At 40.7% G+C, this 21,449-nt stretch overlaps 1 protein-coding gene across 7 annotated transcripts in view; it reads left to right on the top strand.

Moving 5' to 3' along the window:
- APP (amyloid beta precursor protein) overlaps nucleotides 1-17,903 on the top strand; it is a 275,159-nt gene extending 257,256 nt beyond the window's left edge. For 5 of the 7 annotated variants that reach the window (XM_024732020.1, XM_024732018.1, XM_024732017.1 and 2 more), the window contains 3 exons: nucleotides 5,280-5,380; nucleotides 8,135-8,281; nucleotides 16,688-17,903. In XM_024732020.1, coding sequence (XP_024587788.1) covers nucleotides 5,280-5,380; nucleotides 8,135-8,281; nucleotides 16,688-16,789 — 350 coding nt within the window. In that variant the 3' untranslated portion in view covers nucleotides 16,790-17,903. The remainder of the gene's footprint in view (nucleotides 1-5,279; nucleotides 5,381-8,134; nucleotides 8,282-16,687) is intronic. The other 2 variants (XM_024732015.1, XM_024732014.1) reach the window with 1 other exon arrangement.
- Nucleotides 17,904-21,449: the final 3,546 nt, after the last annotated feature.

Below are 21,449 nucleotides of genomic sequence, written 5' to 3'. Positions count from 1 at the left end.
CAACCAATTTTATTAAGTTGCTACATTGAGCACACTGGGCAATTATGTTCCTATTGAAATACCCAGGAAGAGGTAACACCACTGAAGTAGATTTTTTTCCTTTTTTAAAAAATCTAAAATGAAAAGGACTTTTCCATACATTCTTAAACAAAAACAATTTGTTTTAAGGGAAGAGCTTGAGAATACTTAGAGGTGATATACAGATGGGAAGAAGCTCCTTCTAAAGTCTTTGTTGTAACAATAGCAATAGCTCATTTTAATATTTCACAAAGACTCTCCAACTGCTTTGGAGGGTCAAAAGAAATTAAGTAATAAGGCCCCTGTTCTCAGGAGCTTGACTAGAAAGACCACACTTTGTGTATTTAGAAAGATGAGATGGAATTAGAAAGGCACGGAAATACAAAGTAACATAAAGTGTAAACCACCTTGTGATGTTTGTGATTTGAGCAGATGGGACATTAACCAAGGGGTACGTTAATCAGGGCACTTGCTGGAGATGAGCTTTAAGATAGGTTTTGGGCACATGCATTGTCAAAGAAGAGGGGAATGTTCTATACAGATAGATGAGAGAATGGCCTGGGCCAAACTTCCTTTCTTATACTATTGTAAGGCTTGGGTTCCCCAATAGAAGAGGGCCATAGTGGGGAAAGAATGCTCAGATAGGAAGTGAGAGAGATTCTAGCTAAGGTATGTTTATGAACAGTCCTATTTGCTGCGTATGTCTTAAGACATACGTATGCTCTATATTGTTGTGCTTGTAGTGAGTCTTTTGAGCATTTGGACCAGTTTCCCCCTGTGTTTTCTAGCATTACTTTCGGTTCTTCATCATCGCACTTTATGAGACCACATGTTTGAGTCTAACGTGCTCAATTATACCATTAGATTTTCCAAACTTAGAAACCCTTTCCAGGATTGTCACATCATGTTATTCAATTGATGTCATTGTTTTTTAAATAATCACTGCTGTCACTCTGAAACAAGTAAAGAAAGGGCTTTTGTATAATCACAACTGAGGAAAATGACTTCTCCTTGACTTCCATATCTGAAATAACAGGGTACAGTAACTTCTAGAATGTAGTGTCAAGGAAGGAACACCTTTAATATCAGTGGTGATTTCTAGGGATGGTGACCATTACAGCTACTCCCCTGGGCTTATTTCCAGAGAGAAATAGACTCTGAAGGACAAGTAACACCATTTGACCAGAATAAAGGAGACAAATACAGGCATACCTCGTTTTATTGCTCTTCACAGATGTTGCATTTTTTACAAACTGAAGGTTTGTGGCAACCCTGAAGTGAGCAAGTCTATTGGCGCCATTTTCCCAAAAGCATTTGCTCACTTCGTGTCTCTGTGTCACATTTTGGTAATTTCGCATTATTTCAAACTTCTTTGTTGTTATTATATTATGGTGATCTGTGATAGTGATCTTTGATGTTACTATTGCAAGATTACCGCTGAAAGCTTAGATGATGGTTAGCATTTTTTAGCAACAAAGTATTTTTAATGAAGGTACACACATTGTTTTTCAGAGTAGACTACAGTATAGCGCAAACATAGCTTTTATATGCACTGGGAACCCCCCAAAAATAGTATGACTCACGTTATTGCAATATTCACTTTATTGCGATGGTCTGAAACTAAACCTGCAGTATCTCTGAGCTATGTCTGTACATTAGCAGACTCTTCACAGGGAGGAAAACTTACCCTTTCCTCTACAATTTTAACCACGCTTCTCCAGTCCTAATAAAGGAAACCAGATCCTTTGAGAAAGGTTTCCTGAAGGACATGTTTTCCTTCTTCAAATGAACATGCTTCCCTTCTTACTGAGAGCCTGGTGTCAGAGCTTAGAGAATGAGAGTCTGGTGTCAGAGCTTAGAGTGGAATCAGGACAACTCGGAAAATGCACGTGGTAAAACTGTAAGTGAAGGTCCCTGCGATTTATTTAAAACTTCTCATCACATATCACTATATGCAGTTTCAGCTTATTATCAATGACATTTTCCTGGTGCAAGCTTATTAATTTTTTCCCCTTTTAATGACATTTGCTTAATATATAGAAAGGCTTTTCAGTGAATGACTATACATGCTGTACAAAAATGAACTAGGGAGAGCTCTTTCCGCTGAGTCCTGCAAACTATTGTGCTATAATTAATTATCTGTTGTTCTGACTTGCTACATGAATTTGAAATTTTTTTGACTATTAAAAGTAATCTTCGTGTCCTGTCAGAAAGAGTGTGGGTTTTTCTAGAAGGAAAGACTATTCAAGAGAGTGTTCTTAAGATCTCAGAAATATAATTTTAACTATTGCACTGTTAGATCCCGATGACAGAAAGAGGGTAAAGTATAAAGAAATCACTTTGGTTCTAAAGGGACCTCAGATTTAAAAGGGTTTGTAGAAAGATAAAAGTATACAACTAATGAGAAATAAAAGAGCATTAGTGTCACAGCCCAATAAACATTTGTATCAGGAAGATTAGAGGTCAGAATAAGATGAAACTTATTAGAAAATGCTAATCATTTTAAAGCAAGAACATAAATAAGAATTGAGAGCCCTACAGCTCTTGGGATGGAGTTAGGAATCAAGGGACAGTCCGTGAGTGGACCAGTTAAAAGATGAGAGAGAATGGGAAACTGTCCTGCTTTGATTGTGCTTCTGTCTTTCATGTGTATATTAAACAGGATGGTCTTTTGTTAAAAGAAAGGCAAGTCCAAGACAGGTGAAGATGAGAAAACAAGGCACTAGCCCTTTGTAATAGTTATCTATTACTATTCAATAAATAACCCCATAACTTAGCAACTTAAAAACAAACATTTACCTTCTTATAATGAATTTCAAGGATTTCAAACATGATTTAGCTGGGTTCTTCAGGCTCAGGGTCTCTCAGGAGGTTGCAATCAAGACATCTACCACAGCTGCAATCATCTGAGGGCTTGACGTTTGGCTAGGGCTGGTGGGTCTTCTTCCAAGATGGCTCACTCACATGGCTGTTGGCAGGAGACCTCAGTATCTCACCATGTGAACTTTTGAGTGTCCTCACAACATGGCAGCTGGCTTTCCCCAGACCAAGTGATCCAAGAGAGAGAATACAAAGGAAGCTGCCTTGTATGACCCAGTCTCAGAAGTCATACCCCATCACTTTTGCCATATTCTAACAGTAGAAGCAAGTCACTATATCAGGTCTACACCTGAGGAAAAGGGAATTAAATTTCAGCGGCCATGGCTCACGGGCCCAGCCGCTCCGCAGCATGTGGGATCTCCCCAGACCGGGGCACGAACCCGTGTCCCCTGCATCGGTAGGCGGACTCAACCACTGTGCCACCAGGGAAGCCCAATCCCACCTCTTGCTGGGAGGAGCATCCACAAATTTGTGGATATATTTTTAAACTACCACACTTCTCTACTCAAGTCCAAGTTCCTATAAATCATGGGCTGGGAGAACTTGAGGGCAAGATCGTAGAACCCTTTTCCCTGATCTTTGTGGACTTGGAAGATAGGGATAAGAAAATGTAGTTGTGACAAGCTGAAGGGAGAGAAGACAGCATCACAATCTACATGCCGGGTGGAGACTGACATTGATCTTGGGTCCATTTTCACATAGGTTATTAAATGGAAGCTTTCTGAATAGTTGACCAAGAATCAGTGATATGTCACAACCAGCATGGGTTCCCTGGATCTTGTAAAATTATCCTCTTTTCTCTTTGTGTAGACTGTGCTGTTTGACTGGCACGTCATACGCTGTGGACATTGCTTTTCAATTTCAGCAAGATGTGTAACAAGGTTCACAGCACCTTGTAGACAAGATGTAAGAGTTGATAGACCAAAAGCAGGAAATCAGGTCCCATGGGAGCTGAAGGAACTTGGTAACATGTAGCCCAAGTAAGAGAAGAATCAGCAGGAACATGATGCCTCTCCTTGGGTATCTGATCTGTTCAAGGCTATAGTGCAGAAGGGGGATTTAGGCTTGCTCTATGTTGAACAGAGTGGAAGTTATAAGGAAACTGATTTTGGCTTAATGTAAGAAAGGCCATTCTAGTAGACAAAGCTGTCCAAAAATGGAGGCAAACTGATAATTCCTCTCTGTTTAAGTAGAGCTGAGAGTTTACCCCTGGATGGGAACACCAGAGAAGAGATGATTTTAGAAGCCATTCTCATCCTAAAATTCTGGCTTTTGATATTTAAATGCTGCAACGTGGAAACGATATTTATCCTTTGTCATTTCACCTTTTGTTTTATTTATTTATTTATTTATTTATTTTTTTTTTTTGGCTGTGTTGGGTCTTCGTTTCTGTGCGAGGGCTTTCTCCAGTTGTGGCGAGTGGAGGCCACTCTTCATCATGGTGCGCGGGCCTCTCACTGTCACGGCCTCTCCCGTTGCGGAGCACAGGCTCCAGACGCGCAGGCTCAGTAGTTGTGGCTCACGGGCCTAGTTGTTCCGCGGCATGTGGGATCTTCCCAGACCAGGGCTCGAACCCGTGTCCCCTGCATCGGCAGGCAGACTCCTAACCACTGCGCCACCAGGGAAGCCCTCACCTTTTGTTTTAAAAATTACTTTGCGTTTTGATTTTAAGCTTCAAATTACTCTCTGAAAAATTAAATTCATTATAACAATTAGTGTAAGAATCATATAGCAATTTATAGAGAAAGAAGAGTTAGCATGTTAGAAATTGTTAGTCCCACAGAAGCATTTTTCAAACATTATGTACTGCAGTTCTTTATTCAGCAGATGAACCATTTACATTATGTATCTATAACTAAATCACTTAACTAAATAAATGATATTTATTTAGTCCTAAAGTAGCAGTTTTGTTCTGCCAGGTAATTAATGCTCATTTTTAAAGCCTTTTATTATTTTTTTCTGAAGGAATGAGAGCACATGGAAAAAGACATATAATAGGCTAAACAATAAGCACCTAAACCAAGCGAGTATATTCTAGGAGCAAATCCCTTCCAGCCTCCCAACTAGCATTTAACTTCTGTCTTTTTCCCCATTAAAAAAAAAAAAAAAAAAATTATAGCATGTGTTTAAAGGCAATAGAAGCCTGGAAGTGCAAATGTCTTTAATCTTTAATTTATTTTTGTTTAAAATAGGTAGTGGTTAAGGATTTAAATATAGGGTGTCATTTTCTGGAAGAAAGTCATTAATCCATTTTCCTCTAACTTCAGGCCTAGAATGAAGTTTCTGGTAGGCTTTGTGTTGTAATGTTATTGTTTATAGATAAAACAAATGGACTGGCCTGCGTATTTTGATTATGGTATAATGCTTATGGTATCATGCAGGTTCGGGGTTGACAAATATCAAGACGGAAGAGATTTCGGAAGTGAAGATGGATGCAGAGTTCCGACATGATGCAGGATATGAAGTTCATCATCAAAAATTGGTACGTGACATAATCTACCTCTTCAGGCCACTCTGTCTTGTCAAATGGCTTTCGTTCCTCTTGGGTCAGAAATCCAGTTAAGGAAAAGATTAAAACGAAAATAAAACACTTGCCTATAGGATCATCATGAAAACGTGAAGAAAAGAAAAGAGGCTCTTTATATAGTAGTTCTTTAGGTCTAGAAAGCAGCTGAGCCCACGTTGGGCTTAAAGTGGAATTACTTTGTATTCTAGCAGCCATTTTAATTAACTTCCTGTCTGTTTTCTAGGAAATCAGGTTTATAATAGGCTTGTGTGAAGGATTGAAATCTCAAATAAAACACGTGTAAACACTGCTTGGGTTCACAGAACAGCCTCACGGCCGCTGGCTTAATTTCACATTTGTAAACTCTTCCCCTGGGCTTCGTCGCGTCTCTCTCACCCCTCCTTTCTGTCCCCTCCCCACATTTTAAATTTTTCCTCGGGAGTGGGATGGTTGGGACTCCCTGGAGGTAGGTGGAGGGGTAGGTGAGCCAGACTGCATTATGTTCCCAGCAGTGTGTTCAGCAGAAGGCTTGGGCAAGAAAGACTGTGGCTTCCTTTTCAGACAAAATTACCCTTTTTCCCCCCAAATGTTAGAATTGGAGTAAATCAAAAGGCACCCATCTCCCTTAAGGTTACATAAAAACCTTTACCGAAAGCTTCAGATAAATCAATCCTGCATTATGCTAGGGGTCCTCCCATCTTAAGAGTAAATAAGCCCAGTAAGTGGCTTAAACTAATAAAGAAGACAATTTTGTTGCACATTCAGTAGTGAACAAAAGTGGTAATCAAATTCTGAAATCAGTAATAATATTTGAGAAGGACTCTCTCAGGCACTTACTTTGTTTTTGTTTGTGTGTGTGTATACATGTGTTTTTCCCTTTCAAGGAGAAACTGTCTTTCTACTATTCATAAATAAAATTTGTAAATCCAAGTATTAAACTCCAACAGAAACCCCTATAAAGTATAGTGTATGCCTCTTTTCACTCTAAACAATTGAGGCAAGTTCAAAATTGACTTGAGATTCAGATTTGCATTTTAACTCCCATAATCTTTTTGATAAAAGCACAGTGAACTTTTTGAAGTGCGGTTTTCGTTGGCAAGTTAATCCAGTGTCAGTTATTATAGAATCGGGGCACTCTTGATCTGGCTGATGCTGAAGAGGTTAATAACAACTTGTGGAATCTGTTGAGGATTTGGGAGCTGGTGGGGCAGAGAGCTGAAGATTAATGTATGGATTTGCGTTTTCTGGTGCCTGTGTCATAAAAACCCATCTCCACAATTACACTAACTCCTGTAATACGACCATGACTAATGGCAGAAGCAGCAACTGAGAGAATCAGCTCCCTCTACTGAACTAGTTGATGAAATAATGTACTATAATTAGTGCAATGAATGTTACAGAATTACAGTATTTTCTTAAAGACAGAGGAAGATGTCCAGACTTGCATTCATTTCTGATTACCTCATACTTTTATCGTTAGCTAATTAATGATTTGCTTTTTATAAATATGTTGAGTGAGCGTATTTGTTTAGAAAGAGGCATAATTATGAACAGTTTCTAATTTTGTTGCAGATATACCATAAGTAAAACTCTTAGAAATTCGCTTTATTTGCTGTACTTCATGTTGCCTTTTCAGATTGCTAGGATGTTAGTTCTAGCCATGACAGTCATTTTACTGTCTTGAGATTATACTAAAAGAATTATTTAGGGAGCTGTTTTTATTAATTTACATAGCAAATGTGGTATATGTTCAGTCATAGTTGGGCCAGATGATCTGTCATAATAAGATCATCTCCTTACGTAAAAAAGATAAAAGTTGCAGTGTGTTTTTATAATTCCATTCAAGTAAAGTTGAAAAAATAATGACTTGCATTTATAAACAGTATGAAGGAACGTATTGTAATAAATTTATCACTGAATAAATTTCTTCTTTACAGTATTCTCTAAATTCTTTTCATGTTTAACACAAATAAACATCAAGAATAAAACAACATTTTTAGTTGAGTTGCCAGGGAAAACATAGTAAGAAAGCATGTGTTAATGTGTGGCTATTAAAATCCCTATCTTGTTGCCTACTGCTTCTTCTCTTTAAAATAAGTGCCTTTTAAGCATTATGCTTCTCTAGGTTAATTAGTGTCTTGCTGAATTATTGTGGCTGAAAGCAGGTAACAAGATGCCTTTTTTCTTCTGTTTAATGCCTTTGTTTCAGAATGCTTGTTCCTATGTATTTAAAATGTCCCTCTAAGGAAATGAGGGCATCTATAGTTTGGAAAAGCATCTAAGGCATAGCGGTCATGCGTCAGGTCTCCCAGTTTAAACCTGCTGTGACTGGGAAAATACTGACCTCCTTTCATAATCACGATCCGTGCCTTTCCAGTGTTTGATAGATCCGAGAGCTGCCGTCCCCCTCTTACAGAATGTTCCATCTGTCAAAGGGTTTCAGGTCCCTGCAGGCTTCTGTTTTGCCTTTCTAGAGACATGTGGGGGATGGAGGGAAGTGGACTTCCTAGGACTGGGGAAGCCACATGTTGTACATCATTCTGTAGACTACAGATGTCATTCTTAGTAAGTAGAACGTGGTTTTTTTTTTCAAGTACGCACCAAATAATTGAGTGACCAACAACTCAAACTTACGGCATAAAATATATACCGAATATACTGAAACTTTTCACATACCTCATCCAGATATCTCCCGCAATTACAATCCTTTCTCTTGCATTTGTTTTCAAGGTGTTCTTTGCAGAAGATGTGGGTTCAAACAAAGGTGCAATCATTGGACTCATGGTGGGCGGTGTTGTCATAGCAACAGTGATTGTCATCACCCTGGTGATGCTAAAGAAGAAACAGTACACGTCCATCCATCATGGTGTGGTGGAGGTAGGTAAACGTGGCTGCATGTTTGCAGGTGGGAGTTAAAGACTATGAAGAAAATCTTGCTGGGTGTTAGATAAAGAATCATCCAAGTATCTCTTTGAACAAACAATCCATATTGCTGCTCAAGTTGCAGCTATTTTCTTGCTTCTGGTTTTTATTCATTCCAACTTATAACTACTGTGATCAAGACATTGGGGATATATGCTGCTATCTCAACTTCTTATAATTTGAATTGAAATATCAAAATAATACTAATGGTAATGCCTGGCTTACGGATATTGTGATTACAGATATTGTGATTACAGACATTTAAAAGAAAAAATAACAGCAGAAGTCACAAATGAAAAAGGAAGTGGAAGCCTGCTATTAAAAAAAAAAAATTAAGCACGTTTATTCCTGGATTTTTTTATCTTAAATAATTTCATTTCTAACTCAAGCCAGGTAATAGTAAATAATTTTCAGTAAAGAGTCTTACCTTTAAAGTCTCACAGAAAATCACATTGTACCAAAAGGCTGAGGTTGTTCAAGGTTGTTCAAGACCTTTAACCTGTCACCCTGCACATCCACCTGAAATATCTTAGTTTCAAGGTGTTAGTGCAGTGGCACTGGAGGTGGAGAGAAGACCCACAAAGTGACAATTACATCTACTTGAGACTGTCCAAACACCCCAACCTGTGAGAAACAAGAGTATGTACAGCACAGAGGTAGCAAGTTACACCAACAAAATAGAGTAAGCTGCGGGATTCAAATATGATGCCTTAAACCCATGATACAAAATATTTTAAAATAAAATTAAATGTGCAAATAAGTTCTTCATATGCATTTAAAATGCAGGGTTTAAGGGAGGAACCTCACAGTACATGTATTTTTTAGGAAACTGTTAGGGAAATTGAATTAATACATCTTGAGAAGTTTAGAATTTTTAGAGCTGAAAGAGATCTCAATAATCAATTAATTGATCTTCTCATTTTCTAGATGAGAAAACAGACCCAGACAGAAGACATGTCCTTTCAATGTCAAATTCCGTAGAGCCAAGTTCACAGTACAGATTTCCCCACATCCTGTCCATTGCTTTTTCCATCAGAGCAAAGTTCAGATATTTCCAGTGAGTTAAACTTCTCACTAACCCCAAGGACATGTGCTCCAAACCATTCTTGATTATAGGAGGGCAGGAACAGTTTAAATAAATTAAGTGTGTGGCAAAGCCAGAAACCTCATTTAGTTCAGCACTTAGAACATCCAGGCTCCTTGTTTACAGGAGCTGCTGATGGAAATTGGTTTTGAGTCTTGTTCTCCATGTCCATCCTTGTGTAGATGTGCTAAAGAACAATGAAATTAATGAATTCAGGAAATAGGTGGCAAGATGTATAAGAACTGAACGATTGACAGATAGGAGAGTGAGCACATAAATAAGCGATGACAACGTCATGAAGTGTGGGGCACTGCTCTTCATAATAGTATTTCTGAGCTTCTGTCCTTTGAAACAGTATAAGATGTATTATTAGTAGCGTTATTAGCATCAGTAATCTCATATCTACTCAAAACAATTTTTTTTTTCATTTTAATTGCATGATTGAGCAAAAAAAACAAAAACCTGTTTTCATACTTGAATAATTCAAAAGCCCATTTAAATTTTTTTAATATAATCATACATTTTAATGGCCTTGAACTGATGAATCTACCCAAGCGGTGGCTTCCTTTTTATCAAAGTGCCCGTCTTTGGTGCCAAAGGGCAAAGAGCCTATATTGGTTTGCTCAGGCTGCCATAGCAAAGCCACAGGGTGGCTTAAACAACAGAAATGTATTTCCTCACAATTCCTGAGGCCTCTCTCCTGGGCTCATAGGTGGCCTCCCTGTGCCTTTACATCACCTTCCCCTGTGCAGGTCTGTGTCCTAACCTCTTCTTGTAAGGACACCGGTATTAACTGCATAAGGTCCACACTAATGACCTCACTTAACCTTAATTTCACCTTTAAAGACCCTCCAAATACAGTTCTATTGTGAAGTATTAAGGATCAGGTTTTTAGCATCAGAATTTGGGGAGGGCACAGTTCCGCCCATAACAGAGGCCAGTGATGCTGGGCGGTAAAACAAGGCATCTCAGGGGCTCTTTGCCGTGATTGCCATGATTGTGCATGAGACTTACCGGGTACTGATTTCAAAGGACACATTCCCCAGGTCCCACCCCAGACCTAGGAAAACAGAATTTCTAAATAAGAGGCTGGAAATCTGAGTGTAGAAAATGTTCGCAGCTGAATCGGACATGCAGTCAGTTTTGAGAATCACTGATGTATATATAGTATTACCACTCCTGCCTCTGTTGTCTAAGCAAACCTTAGGGAGTAGAAAATGGTATCTCCTTGTCTCCAAGCTCACTAGTCTCTCACTAGTCGCCTTTTAAGCCTTCTTACAGCTGCCTAGGTTAAATGTTTCTTTTGGTTAGTTAGCAAGAAAAGTCTCCTTGGTTTTGGAATATTAGAGCAGTTGATGCTTTAACATGAGTTCTGAAAAAAAATAAATTTTTAAACCAGAAGGCATCCTTGTAGGGAAGGCAGTCGATCAGCCCTTCTCTTGGTATTTATTTTGTTAGCTACTTGAGAGCAACTAGGAACCTCTAGAGTGACTGCCCCACCTCCTTTTGTGTTTCTTTTCTTCATTTCCTCTCACTTCCTTCTTCCTTAAAGTAACGATGTTGTCAAGAGCCGGGAAACCATCCCTTTTTCCCTGGAAAGGCCTTCCTTTCTCTCCATTCCTTAGGTAACCCTTCCTCAAACTCCGTGTTGAGCCAGTGTTCAACACGGAGCTTGAGGAACTTCGGGCTAACTTCATCTAAGGTGCTCGTCGCCATCCCTGCCCTCAGGAAGGTGAGAGTCTAGCTGTGGTGGTTTTGCACTTGGACACAGAGAGCTGCAACCCAGCCTAGACACCTAGGGTGCCTCACGTGGTCTGGGTGATGCAGGGTGCTGGGGGGTTTCAACATGATTGCTCTCAGAATCTACGCCGAACGAAGTGATCCTCCCACACACATTTCTCTGCCTGTCTTAGCAGGCTGTCACCCTCAAGGACATGGAAATAAGTTTATTGCCAGCTCTGGTTAACCCATTTCATTAATGAGTAACCTTATTTCACTAAGAACAAAAATGAGTAAATGGGTATTCCCAGATGGATGGGTCTAAGTCTGTCAGAACAGAATACAGTCACACTTCACGCCATCCGTGCATGAAGGAGAAATCACGACAAAAGCCTTGGTGTCCAGGAAATCGCTCTTTCTTAGAGGAAAAGATTCCTGCAGAAGATCACAGAGGTGTGGAAGTGAAAGCAAGCCCAGTACTTTTATTAATAGAATCGTTACCCGGTGGAAATGAGCAGTTGCTAGTTTTTGTTTTGAAAAACTAAGCAATAAATATTGATTTAATGACTTGCTTAGTCATAGGGCCAGAGATTCAGTCTGTAAGTCATTAGCCACGGTTTCCCAAGGAGATGACAGTGCTTCATTTGTGCTTCAAGCAGTGACAAGATAGCCTTCTGTTGTTCTGTTTCCCAGATGTGTGCACCATCTCTGGTGGCTGAGTATCCCAGCACCTGCTGAATTACCCACCATTGTCCTGCTGTAATCAGGTTCTGCAAAGCCCATTGACCCCAGGTTCTGTTTAGTAGCAGACAGGCCTTTTCTACGCTGATGTCAGTTGACACTGAATATTTTAAAATATATATTGGAGTAGTATGTCCACTACTTCTCATCTTTAATAAGAAGAGGGGCACAAATTCTCTTTATTGAAGGACATAAAAAATTTTTTCTTTCACAGATCTGATAACTAGAACACCAGAAGTCTCCCATCCCCGCCCCCAGTCATCTCATGAATGATCTAAAGAAGAGAGTTGCTTATTTAGCTTTTTATGGAGATAATGGCATATGACTCTTTCTAATGAATGTGCTATCAGATTGGTGACATTATAAAAATAGTTCCTTATGGGTCCTTTCTTCCTGGCAAAAAGTCAATTTTTAGTGGAGGCACCTAGCAACCGCTATAGCAGTCAGACAGATTGGTCACGTTCAATTGGAAGCAATGGTAAGAAAAAGTGAAGGTGGACTCAAAATCTTCAGGTGGCTGGAAGTGAACTGCAGGAGGAGAAATTGGAAGGTCAAAGGAAGTCCTCAGCATAGCGGGAGAGTTCCAGGGCATGCCTGAAGAATTACTTGATGTAGGCACTAAATATCACTGAACTACTTATAAAGAGATGGAAATATAATTAAGAAAATGAACATGTATACTGTAGAATAGAAAACCAATACTGCAAGGTTACTAGAAGGGATAAACCATTAGCTTGAAAACATCATTGCTGTTCTCTTTGCTTGTGCTTTTCCTTCCCATGTTCCTGGTGTTTCTGATGTTCTTACACTCTCCGGTTATTTTGCATGTTTAGTTTATCTTATCCTCCATTCTTTGTCCACCTAGATGACCTGAAATGGAAAGTCTTAGGAGCCGGGATTCTGTTGTTGGGCCATGCATAAAGGGACACCCATCAACACACATCCTGCTGATTACTATACATAATAAAATTAAAATACAGTGTCCACTGGCCCTCCTCCAAGCTTAAAGTACCTACACGAGAAACGGGATGGCAGGGGTATCTAGAAATTAAGGAGAGACCCCAATAGATTTTATGTCTACAGTCTAGTGGTTGAGCTATAAATTCTTCTGGATATAGTGAAGGAATAAACAGCTCCAAAGAGTCAAGTTCAGGGAGAAAGGGGTAGGAAGAGGGCATTAGCCAAACAGTAGTCAAAAGTTCTACTCAAGGTCGTATTAGGACCAGATGAATCAGGCTCTTTGGGCTCAGTTCTCAGTGTGTGTCAGCAGCAGTGACCGTGGACGTCCAAGCTGGGGTGCAGCGCAGGGGCCCGGGGTCTCTAACAAAGATGAAGACTTCAGATCAGTCACTACTCCCATCAAGTCCAGAAAGTCCAGAGAGGGGACGCTCAGAGGTGCTGTGCCGGTTGGGTTTTCATCTCAGCAAGTGACACATGTTCCTGCCCCGGGGAGCAGATGGGGATCCTGTCCCCCACTGCATTGTTCTGTGGTTTCTTCCAGAATAAGCACCACTGGCTACACCTTCCCCCAGCTCCGTTTGAAGGGAAATAGTGAGTGACAGATGGCTGAGGCTTGTTGGGATGAAAGGCTCCCCCTTACCTGCTGCCCTTCCTTCAGTGGTAGGTGTATCCATGGACATGAGTACTGTGTTTCACTTTTAGCTCTCGAGGGGTTGGGAATAAAAAGATGCAATCCACACTCCTTGGGTGCCATGTTGTAAAGGCAGTCCCTTCTCCTGTAGCTCCTGAGCCCTCTGAGGCCTGAGGGCCAAGCCGCCTCACTGCAGGACTGGCAGAACAGCTGCCCTCCCAGCGGCAAAGGGTCCTGAGGATTAGCAAGTAGAAAAGAGGCCAAGAAAAGACAGGAAAGTTAGCTGCCTGACTTGCATACAGCCTCTGAGCCTCGCATTTATTGGCAGGGCTCTCTTAAAGAGTTGGGCTTTGGCCTTCGAAGAGAAGATCAACTATTAAGTTGCCAGGTGTTCCCCTGCCCTTGATGAATGCAGCCAGTATGAGGGTTGACGTTGGCTCCAGGGGGAGATACAAGTTTAATACTCCAACAATCAAGCAGCGCTATGTTTTCTTCTACACTCAGAAACATAGCAGCTTTGTGCTTGATCTCCTTGGCAAGATTTTTTTTAATCTCCACATTCTTTGAAATCTCAGTTAAGAGGTGGCACAGCGCGAAAAGAAGCCCAAATTCAAATGGCATAGGGCTGCAGACAGGCTGTTTCCTGCAAGCAGATTTGGAGAATGAATGAAATCTCTTGTTATTGGTGACCTTTTTTTTTTTTTTTGCGGTACACGGGCCTCTCAACTGTTGTGGCCTTTCCCGTTGAGGGGCACAGGCTCCGGACGCACAGGCTCAGCGGCCATGGCTCACGGGCCCAGCCGCTCCGCGGCATGTGGGACCCTCCCGGACCGGGGCACGAACCCGTGTCCCCCACATCGGCAGGCGGACTCTCAACCACTGCGCCACCAGGGAAGCCCGGTGCTGACCTTTAATGATGGCGTTTTAACTTACAAGTTAGTGGCTAATGACACAATTGCCAATTAAAGCAAGGTGACCTCATCTGTTGACAACAGAGCGGATCAAAGGAGGAGAAAGGGATGAGGAAACACCAGTGATTATTCCCCCAGGGCCAGCGATGGTGAGCATCCATTTGAGCCGTGTCCTCTGAAGGGAATTTTACGTCTTTTTATTCCAGCTGCCTTGAGATTAGCCAAGGTGATCATTCCAACTCGTGACCATACTGAAAGGTGTCAATTGGTCCATGAGGTGGAGTCATACAAAGTAACCTTGGGGGAACCAGATTACTCCAGTTTTATTGAGATATATTGACATATAACACTATTAGTTTTAAGTTTGCAGCGTGATAATTTGATATATGTATATATTGTGAAATGATTACCAAAATAAGTTTAGTTAACAACTATCACTTCACATAATTACAATTTTTTTCTTGTTATGAGAACTTTGAAGATCTGTTCTCTTAACGACTTTCAAATATACAATGCAGTATTGTTGACTATAGTTACCATGCTCTACATAACATCCCCAGAACTTAAAACTGGAAGTTTGTGTCTTTCGACCATCTCCACCCATTTCAACAACTCTGCAACCACCAGTCTGCTCACTGTATCTATGGTTTGGGTTTTTTTAGATTCCACATATAAGTGAAGTCCTATAGTATTTGTCTTTTTCTCTGACTTATTTTGCTTAGCATAATGCCCTCAAGGTTCATCCATCTTGTCGCAAACTTCAGAATTTCCTTCTTTATTATGGCTGAATAATATTCCGTCATGTGTGTATCACATTTTCTTGATCCATTCATCCATTAATGGGCACTTAGGTTGTGTCCATGTCTTGGCTAATGTAAATAATACTGCACTGAACATTGGGGTGCAGGTATCTTTGCAAGATAGTGATATCATTTCCTTTGGATACATACTCAGAAGTGGAATTGCTGGGTCATATGGTAGTTCTATGTTTGGTTTACTGAGGAGCCTGCATAGTGACTGCACCATGCTTTCGGCCTAAATTATTCATTAGTCGGTGTGGTTTAGTCATGGTGTATCAGTCGCCCTCCATCCCCTAGACCTAGTGTCCTAGCACCAACACACCCACTCTCTGGTGTTTGTCCTTCGTCAGGTTCAGGGGGAAAAGCTGCTTCAGGAGCTAGATGTCACTTTGCAGCACTGGACAGTGGAGAACAGGCCTGTGGCATTCTGGAAATGATGAAGGGACCCCGATCTCATCATGTACAGAATAGAAAACATCCCTTTGAAAGAAAAAACAACTTCTGGACAGCACATCTTACCCTTTCCTGTGGAAGACATGCTTCTTCACTCTGATTAAATTTGTGTTGATTTTCTCCATCTTCCACTGGTTTTACAGAAGTTTTAAAGCAATTATAACAAAACTAAGCTTTCATTTATTCAGCAAAGAGTTAAGTATTTGCTTCCTCTCGTCTGTGGACTATTTGAGGTACAGCAAATATAGTAGAAACCTAAACATCTCCCCACACACCCCAACACACACCTGGCCCAGCCTGCATAGAGTAAATAAGTGTAGCTCTGGCCTAACAGTGACACCGAGGGGAGGAACACAAGTTTACAACTGCTGGCCTGATCTTGGAGGGGAACCACCATATCACAGAGGGAATCTCTTTAAACCTTCGGATGACATACTTTTAGAATCTTAGTGTTACGTTAAAAAATAATAATAATCTGGAACAGCATGTTCTTTCTGTGTCTTTTAATATCTTTTGATATACCTATATCATTATTTTAATTAAAAGAGTCTTTCTTTAGCATCTTAAATTTAGTGAACACGGAGACAAACTAAAACGAGCTCGGGGAGATATTCAGCAGTCTTCCTTTCTACTTTGCTGAATCTCTCTCCGTAATACTGTTGGCTTTTTTTTCTAGCTTAACACCACACTTTTCAAGTAAGGGAGTCTTTCCTGGAAGCCTTTTGTCTTTTTTCGAGCCAACAGGGGAAGAAAAAAATATTTATTGCCCTAGATGTATCCAGTTACTATTCAGTTGGGGAAGCAACCAATGAGCGCTTCCCAAGCAAAGCCAGCAGGTCAAGGTTTTGAGCGCCACCTAGTGATAGATGGAGCATCTGCATAACTGGTGGGCACGGGCGTTCTGCTCTATGTCAAAGTGGTGAAGAAAGAGGGAAAATTGTGGGTGTTCTCAACTCTTGGCAAGAAAAGAGTACAGTGCACCTTATCTTTTTACTGCTCCTCCGTGTGCACTCTTGAAAGATTGCTTTTCTTAACGCATTTGTCCTCGTTCTTGCTTTGCAGGTTGACGCTGCTGTGACCCCAGAGGAGCGCCACCTCTCCAAGATGCAGCAGAATGGCTACGAAAACCCAACTTACAAGTTCTTTGAGCAGATGCAGAACTAGACCGCCACCGCAGCAGCCTCTGAAGTTGGACAGCAAAACCATTGCTTCACAACCCATCGGTGTTCATTTAGAGAATAATGTGGAAAGAAACAAACCCTTCTGTTTTATTATTTACTCATTATCGCCTTTCTACAGCTGTGCTGTAACACAAGTAGATGCCTGAACTTGAATTAATATACAAATCAGTAATGTATTCTCTCTCTTCATATTTCGGTCTCTCCACTACATTATTAATGGGTTTTGTGTACTGTAAAGAATTTAGCTGTATCTAACTAGTGCATGAATAGATTCCCTCCTGATTATTTATCACATAGCCCCTTAGCCAGTTGTATATTATTCTTGTGGTTTGTGACCCAGTTAAGTCCTACTTTGAAATATGCTTTAAGAATCGATGGGGGATGCTTCATGTGAACGTGGGAGTTTAGCTGCTTCTCTTGCCTAAGTATTCTTTTCCTGATCACTATGCATTTTAAAGTTAAACATTTTTATGTATTCCAAATGAGTTAGAGGATTTTTTTTTCCACAATGGCATTTTACTGTACAGATTGCTGCTTCTGCTATATTTGTTATATAGGAATTATGAGGATACACGTTTATTTCTTTGTGCCTGTTTTATGTGCACACATTAGGCATTGAGAATTGAAACTTTTTTTTGTCCACGTATCTTCGGATCTTTGATAAATAAAAGAATCCCTGTTCATTGTAAGCACTTTTACAGGTGGGGGAGGGTGGGATGGGATTGCTCTGCTGGTCTCCAATTACCAAGAATTCTCCCCAAAAATGTACAGGATCATTGCTTATGACCATGATAGCTTTCTACACTGTATTACATAAATAAATTAAATAAAATGATGCTGGGCAAGAGTTTTCTTTGAAGAATGACTATGGATGTTAAATATTCAAAGTAGTTTTGGGTGGGGAAGAAGAGGTAGATTCAGTTTCTTTCACCCAGTCTGAAACACTTTATTTATGATACCAAAAAAAAACAAAAAAATGAAAGTGGAAGGGACAAAATCAGGGAATGCGGAAGGCAAGCCTAGACAAACCCTTTGAGATTTGTCTTCAATTTGTATAAAACGGTGTTTTCATGTAAATAAATACATTATTGGAGGAGCGCCATTGTGCTGGTGTGAATGATTCCATGGTAACAACCTCCTGATCCTTGAGTCATCGGAAGACTGCTAAGAACATTCTAATGCTGGACATCCACACCTGTGGTGTCTTAGCTGTAAGTCTGAGCAGGAAGTCGGGGCCAACAGGCAACTCCCAGTGCTAGTAAAATACTTCATAGACCTAATTCAGATTTTACTTGGTCCACACTATTTTGCTGCCATATCTTCGTCCTCAAGTTTGTCCCTGTCTTGGTCCATTCAGGCTACTATAATAAAATTATAAGCTACTGGGTAGCTACTGGGTTTCTCACAGTTCTGGAGGCTGGATGTCTGAGATCCGGGTGCCAGCATGGTCAGGTGAGGGCCCTCTTCCGGTCACAGACTTCTGTGTCCTTACGTGGAAGGGGCTAGGGCCTCTCTGGAGCCTCCTTTACAAGGGCACTAATCCCATTCATGAGGACTCCACCATCATGACCTAATCACCTCCCAAAGGCCCGACCTCCTAATGCCATCACATTGGGCATTAGGACTTCAATGTGAAGTTTGGGGGAACACAAACATACCAACAGATTGTAACAGCCCTTAATAAGATATGAAGAGGGGCTTCCCTGGTGGCGCAGTGGTTGAGAGTCCACCTGCCGATGCACGGGACATGTGTTCGTATCCCGATCCGGGAAGATCCCACATGCCGCGGAGCGGCTGGGCCCGTGAGCCATGGCCACTGAGCCTGCGCGTCTGGAGCCTGTGCTCCGCAACGGGAGAGGCCACAACAGTGAGAGGCCCGTATACCGCAAATAAATAAATAAATAAATAAATAAGATATGAAGAGAAAAGTTCTAGGGAAATAAGACCAGCTGATAGCTATCAATAAAGCAGGATTTCTCAACCGTGGCACTTTTGATATTTTGTAGGGAGTAATTCCTTGTTTTGAACATTGTAAGATGCTCAGCAGCATTCCTGGTCTCCACCCACTTCATGCCAGTAGCACTCCCCAGTTATGATCATCAAAAATGTCTCCAGACATTGCCAGATGTCCCTTATGGGGGGAAAATCATCCTCATTTGAGAACCTCTGCTCTATATTTTAAAACAATGTCATGTGTACTGTACATGATTTTCTCTTTTTTTTGCAATACACGGACCTCTCATTGTTGTGGCCTCTCCCGTTGCGGAGCACAGCCTCCAGACGTGCAGGCTCAGCGGCCATGGTTCGCAGGCCCAGCCGCTCCGCGGCATTTGGGATCTTCCTGGACCGGGGCACGAACTCGCGTCCCCGGCATCGGCAGGCGGACTCTCAACCACTGTGCCATGAGGGAAGCCCTGTACATGATTTTTAATTGGAGAAGCCTGGTCAACTTCTATTCCAAAGGTCTAAGAACACGTTGACCCTGGTGTTTTTGCTGTGCTGTGCTTGATAACAGGAACATGAGAACCAGCCAGCCCCTTTTAGCCTTAAGTAGCAACCTTTTAAACACTAAGCACAGAAAATTAATCAGAATTGTTTCATCATGTCACTATGCAGTATGAACAGACTCAATTAAAACTCATCTGACTGTGTCTTATTTTGAGGAGAACAAAACACTCAGCTCCCCCTTGCTGTTCAGGGCAATTAGACATGACTGCTATGTGAAGATGCTTAACTTGACAGTTTACGTGCCTAAGCAACAGTTCCATTTTGCCTGACCCAAAGAGAGGTAGCTAATGGGGGGAAATTAGTCCTAATATAACCGTAATGAAATAACAGTAATGAAATGAAACCAAACCTTCTCAAACATACGATGTTACTCCCAAGCCAGCCTTTAATGCCAGTAGTTGCAAACTTTAGCTTTGATCATTTTGGAGCTAATAAAAAGAAATTAAGTATAGATATACATATATATGTATATATATACACACAATTATGTATACATATACTGTATATAATTATGGAGGAAAAGAATAATGCCTTACAATCTTATTCTCAAATTAAGGTATAATTAAAGAATTCTCCAGATGGTCTGGAGATTAATCCATAGATAATTTACACAAAACTAAAGTGTTACAAAATAAAATTGTAGTAGTAGTTGCCCAGGCCAAATTTCAATGATTTTGAGGGAGTTTGGCCTGGCAAGCCTGACGGATGAAGAACAGAATCTCAATGTAGGTTTTTTTCTTTTTTTTTTTGGTTTTGTTTTTTTTAATTTTTATTTATTTATTTTCTTTATAATAACGGGGTCTTCGTTGAGGCATTTGGGATCTTTTCATTGGGGCGTGCAGGCTTCTCTCTAGTTATGGCGTTCGGGTTTTGTCTCTCTCGTTGAGGCGCACGGGTTCAGTAGTTGTGGCGTGCAGGCTTAGTTGCCCCACGGCATGTGGGATCTTAGTTCCCCAACGAGGGATCAAACCCGAGTCCCCTGCATTGGAAGACAGATTCTTTACCACTGGACCACCAAGGAAATCCCTCAATATAATTTTAATTCATATGTATTTATTATGAGTGAAGTTGGAAATTCTTTCATATGTTCAATGTCCATTTAATAACTCTGAATTTTCTGTTTATCTCTTTTGTTTTGGGCTTAAAGTCTACTTGGCTATCAGGATTGCAACCCCTGCTGTCTTACTGTTTCCATTTGCCCAGTAAACCTTTGCCCAAGCTTTTATTTTTAGCTTTTTCAATTGCTGCGCTTTAAGTGTGTGTCTTGTATACAACACAGGGTTGGGTTTTTGCTATGTGAGCCAGTTTGAAAATCTTTTAAGACACAAGTTAGGCCCATTCAGTTTTATGATATGCCTGTTATGTTTGCTCTCAATTCTTTCATATCTCCTATAGTCACTGAGTGTATTATATTTACTTCTATGAGGGAAGGACTCTTAGCCTGTCGGCAGAGGGGAGTTATAGGAAGCTTTGTATTTTTATTCTAGTAGTTACTGTTACATTTATATTTTTTCCAATGCTCTTAATCCCTTTTATCTTAACCTTTTGCTACCTGTCTTTTCTAAATGACATTCTTTGCCTCCCACTTATCCATACAACAATCAGTGGTCTTACCCTCCTTTCCCCCTTTTCTCACTCTCCTCCCATTTTTTTGGTTGTGTTTGTTCTACTTTATCGGTACATAAGTGTTGACATGTTTTTTTCAGCCCATGACCTCCGCCCCCCATTTTAGTCTTAGCCCTGCAGTTGAGTATGTGGATCTCTCCATCAGTCTTTTATTCCCAGACATCTTTAGGTAGGATGGAGCTTACCCTCCAGTCAGTTCCTCAGCAGGAGCACATGGGAACAGTGTCCTGGAGTTCTAGCAGGTTCAAAACCGATTTTCTAGGACCTTGAAATTTGAAGTGCAGCTTGTTTATCCTTAAGTTTCTTGAGAAGCCTGCACCACTGTTTCCTTGCTTTGTATGTTATTTTTAGAAATCTGAGACCAAATTAAGATCATGCATTTTGTGCATGACTACAGTGACTACACAAGTCAGGAAAGATCATAAAAATCACTGCTTTGGTTGCTGGTGGACCCCAAGGCTCTGTCTTCGGGTTTCTTTCCTATACACTCTCTCTGAGTAATCTCAGCC

This window comes from Neophocaena asiaeorientalis, unplaced genomic scaffold (assembly GCF_003031525.2).
Source record: "Neophocaena asiaeorientalis asiaeorientalis breed wild unplaced genomic scaffold, Neophocaena_asiaeorientalis_V1.1 scaffold55, whole genome shotgun sequence".
Classification (NCBI taxonomy): domain Eukaryota; kingdom Metazoa; phylum Chordata; class Mammalia; order Artiodactyla; family Phocoenidae; genus Neophocaena; species Neophocaena asiaeorientalis.
This window is presented reverse-complemented; position numbering and strand designations above follow the sequence as displayed.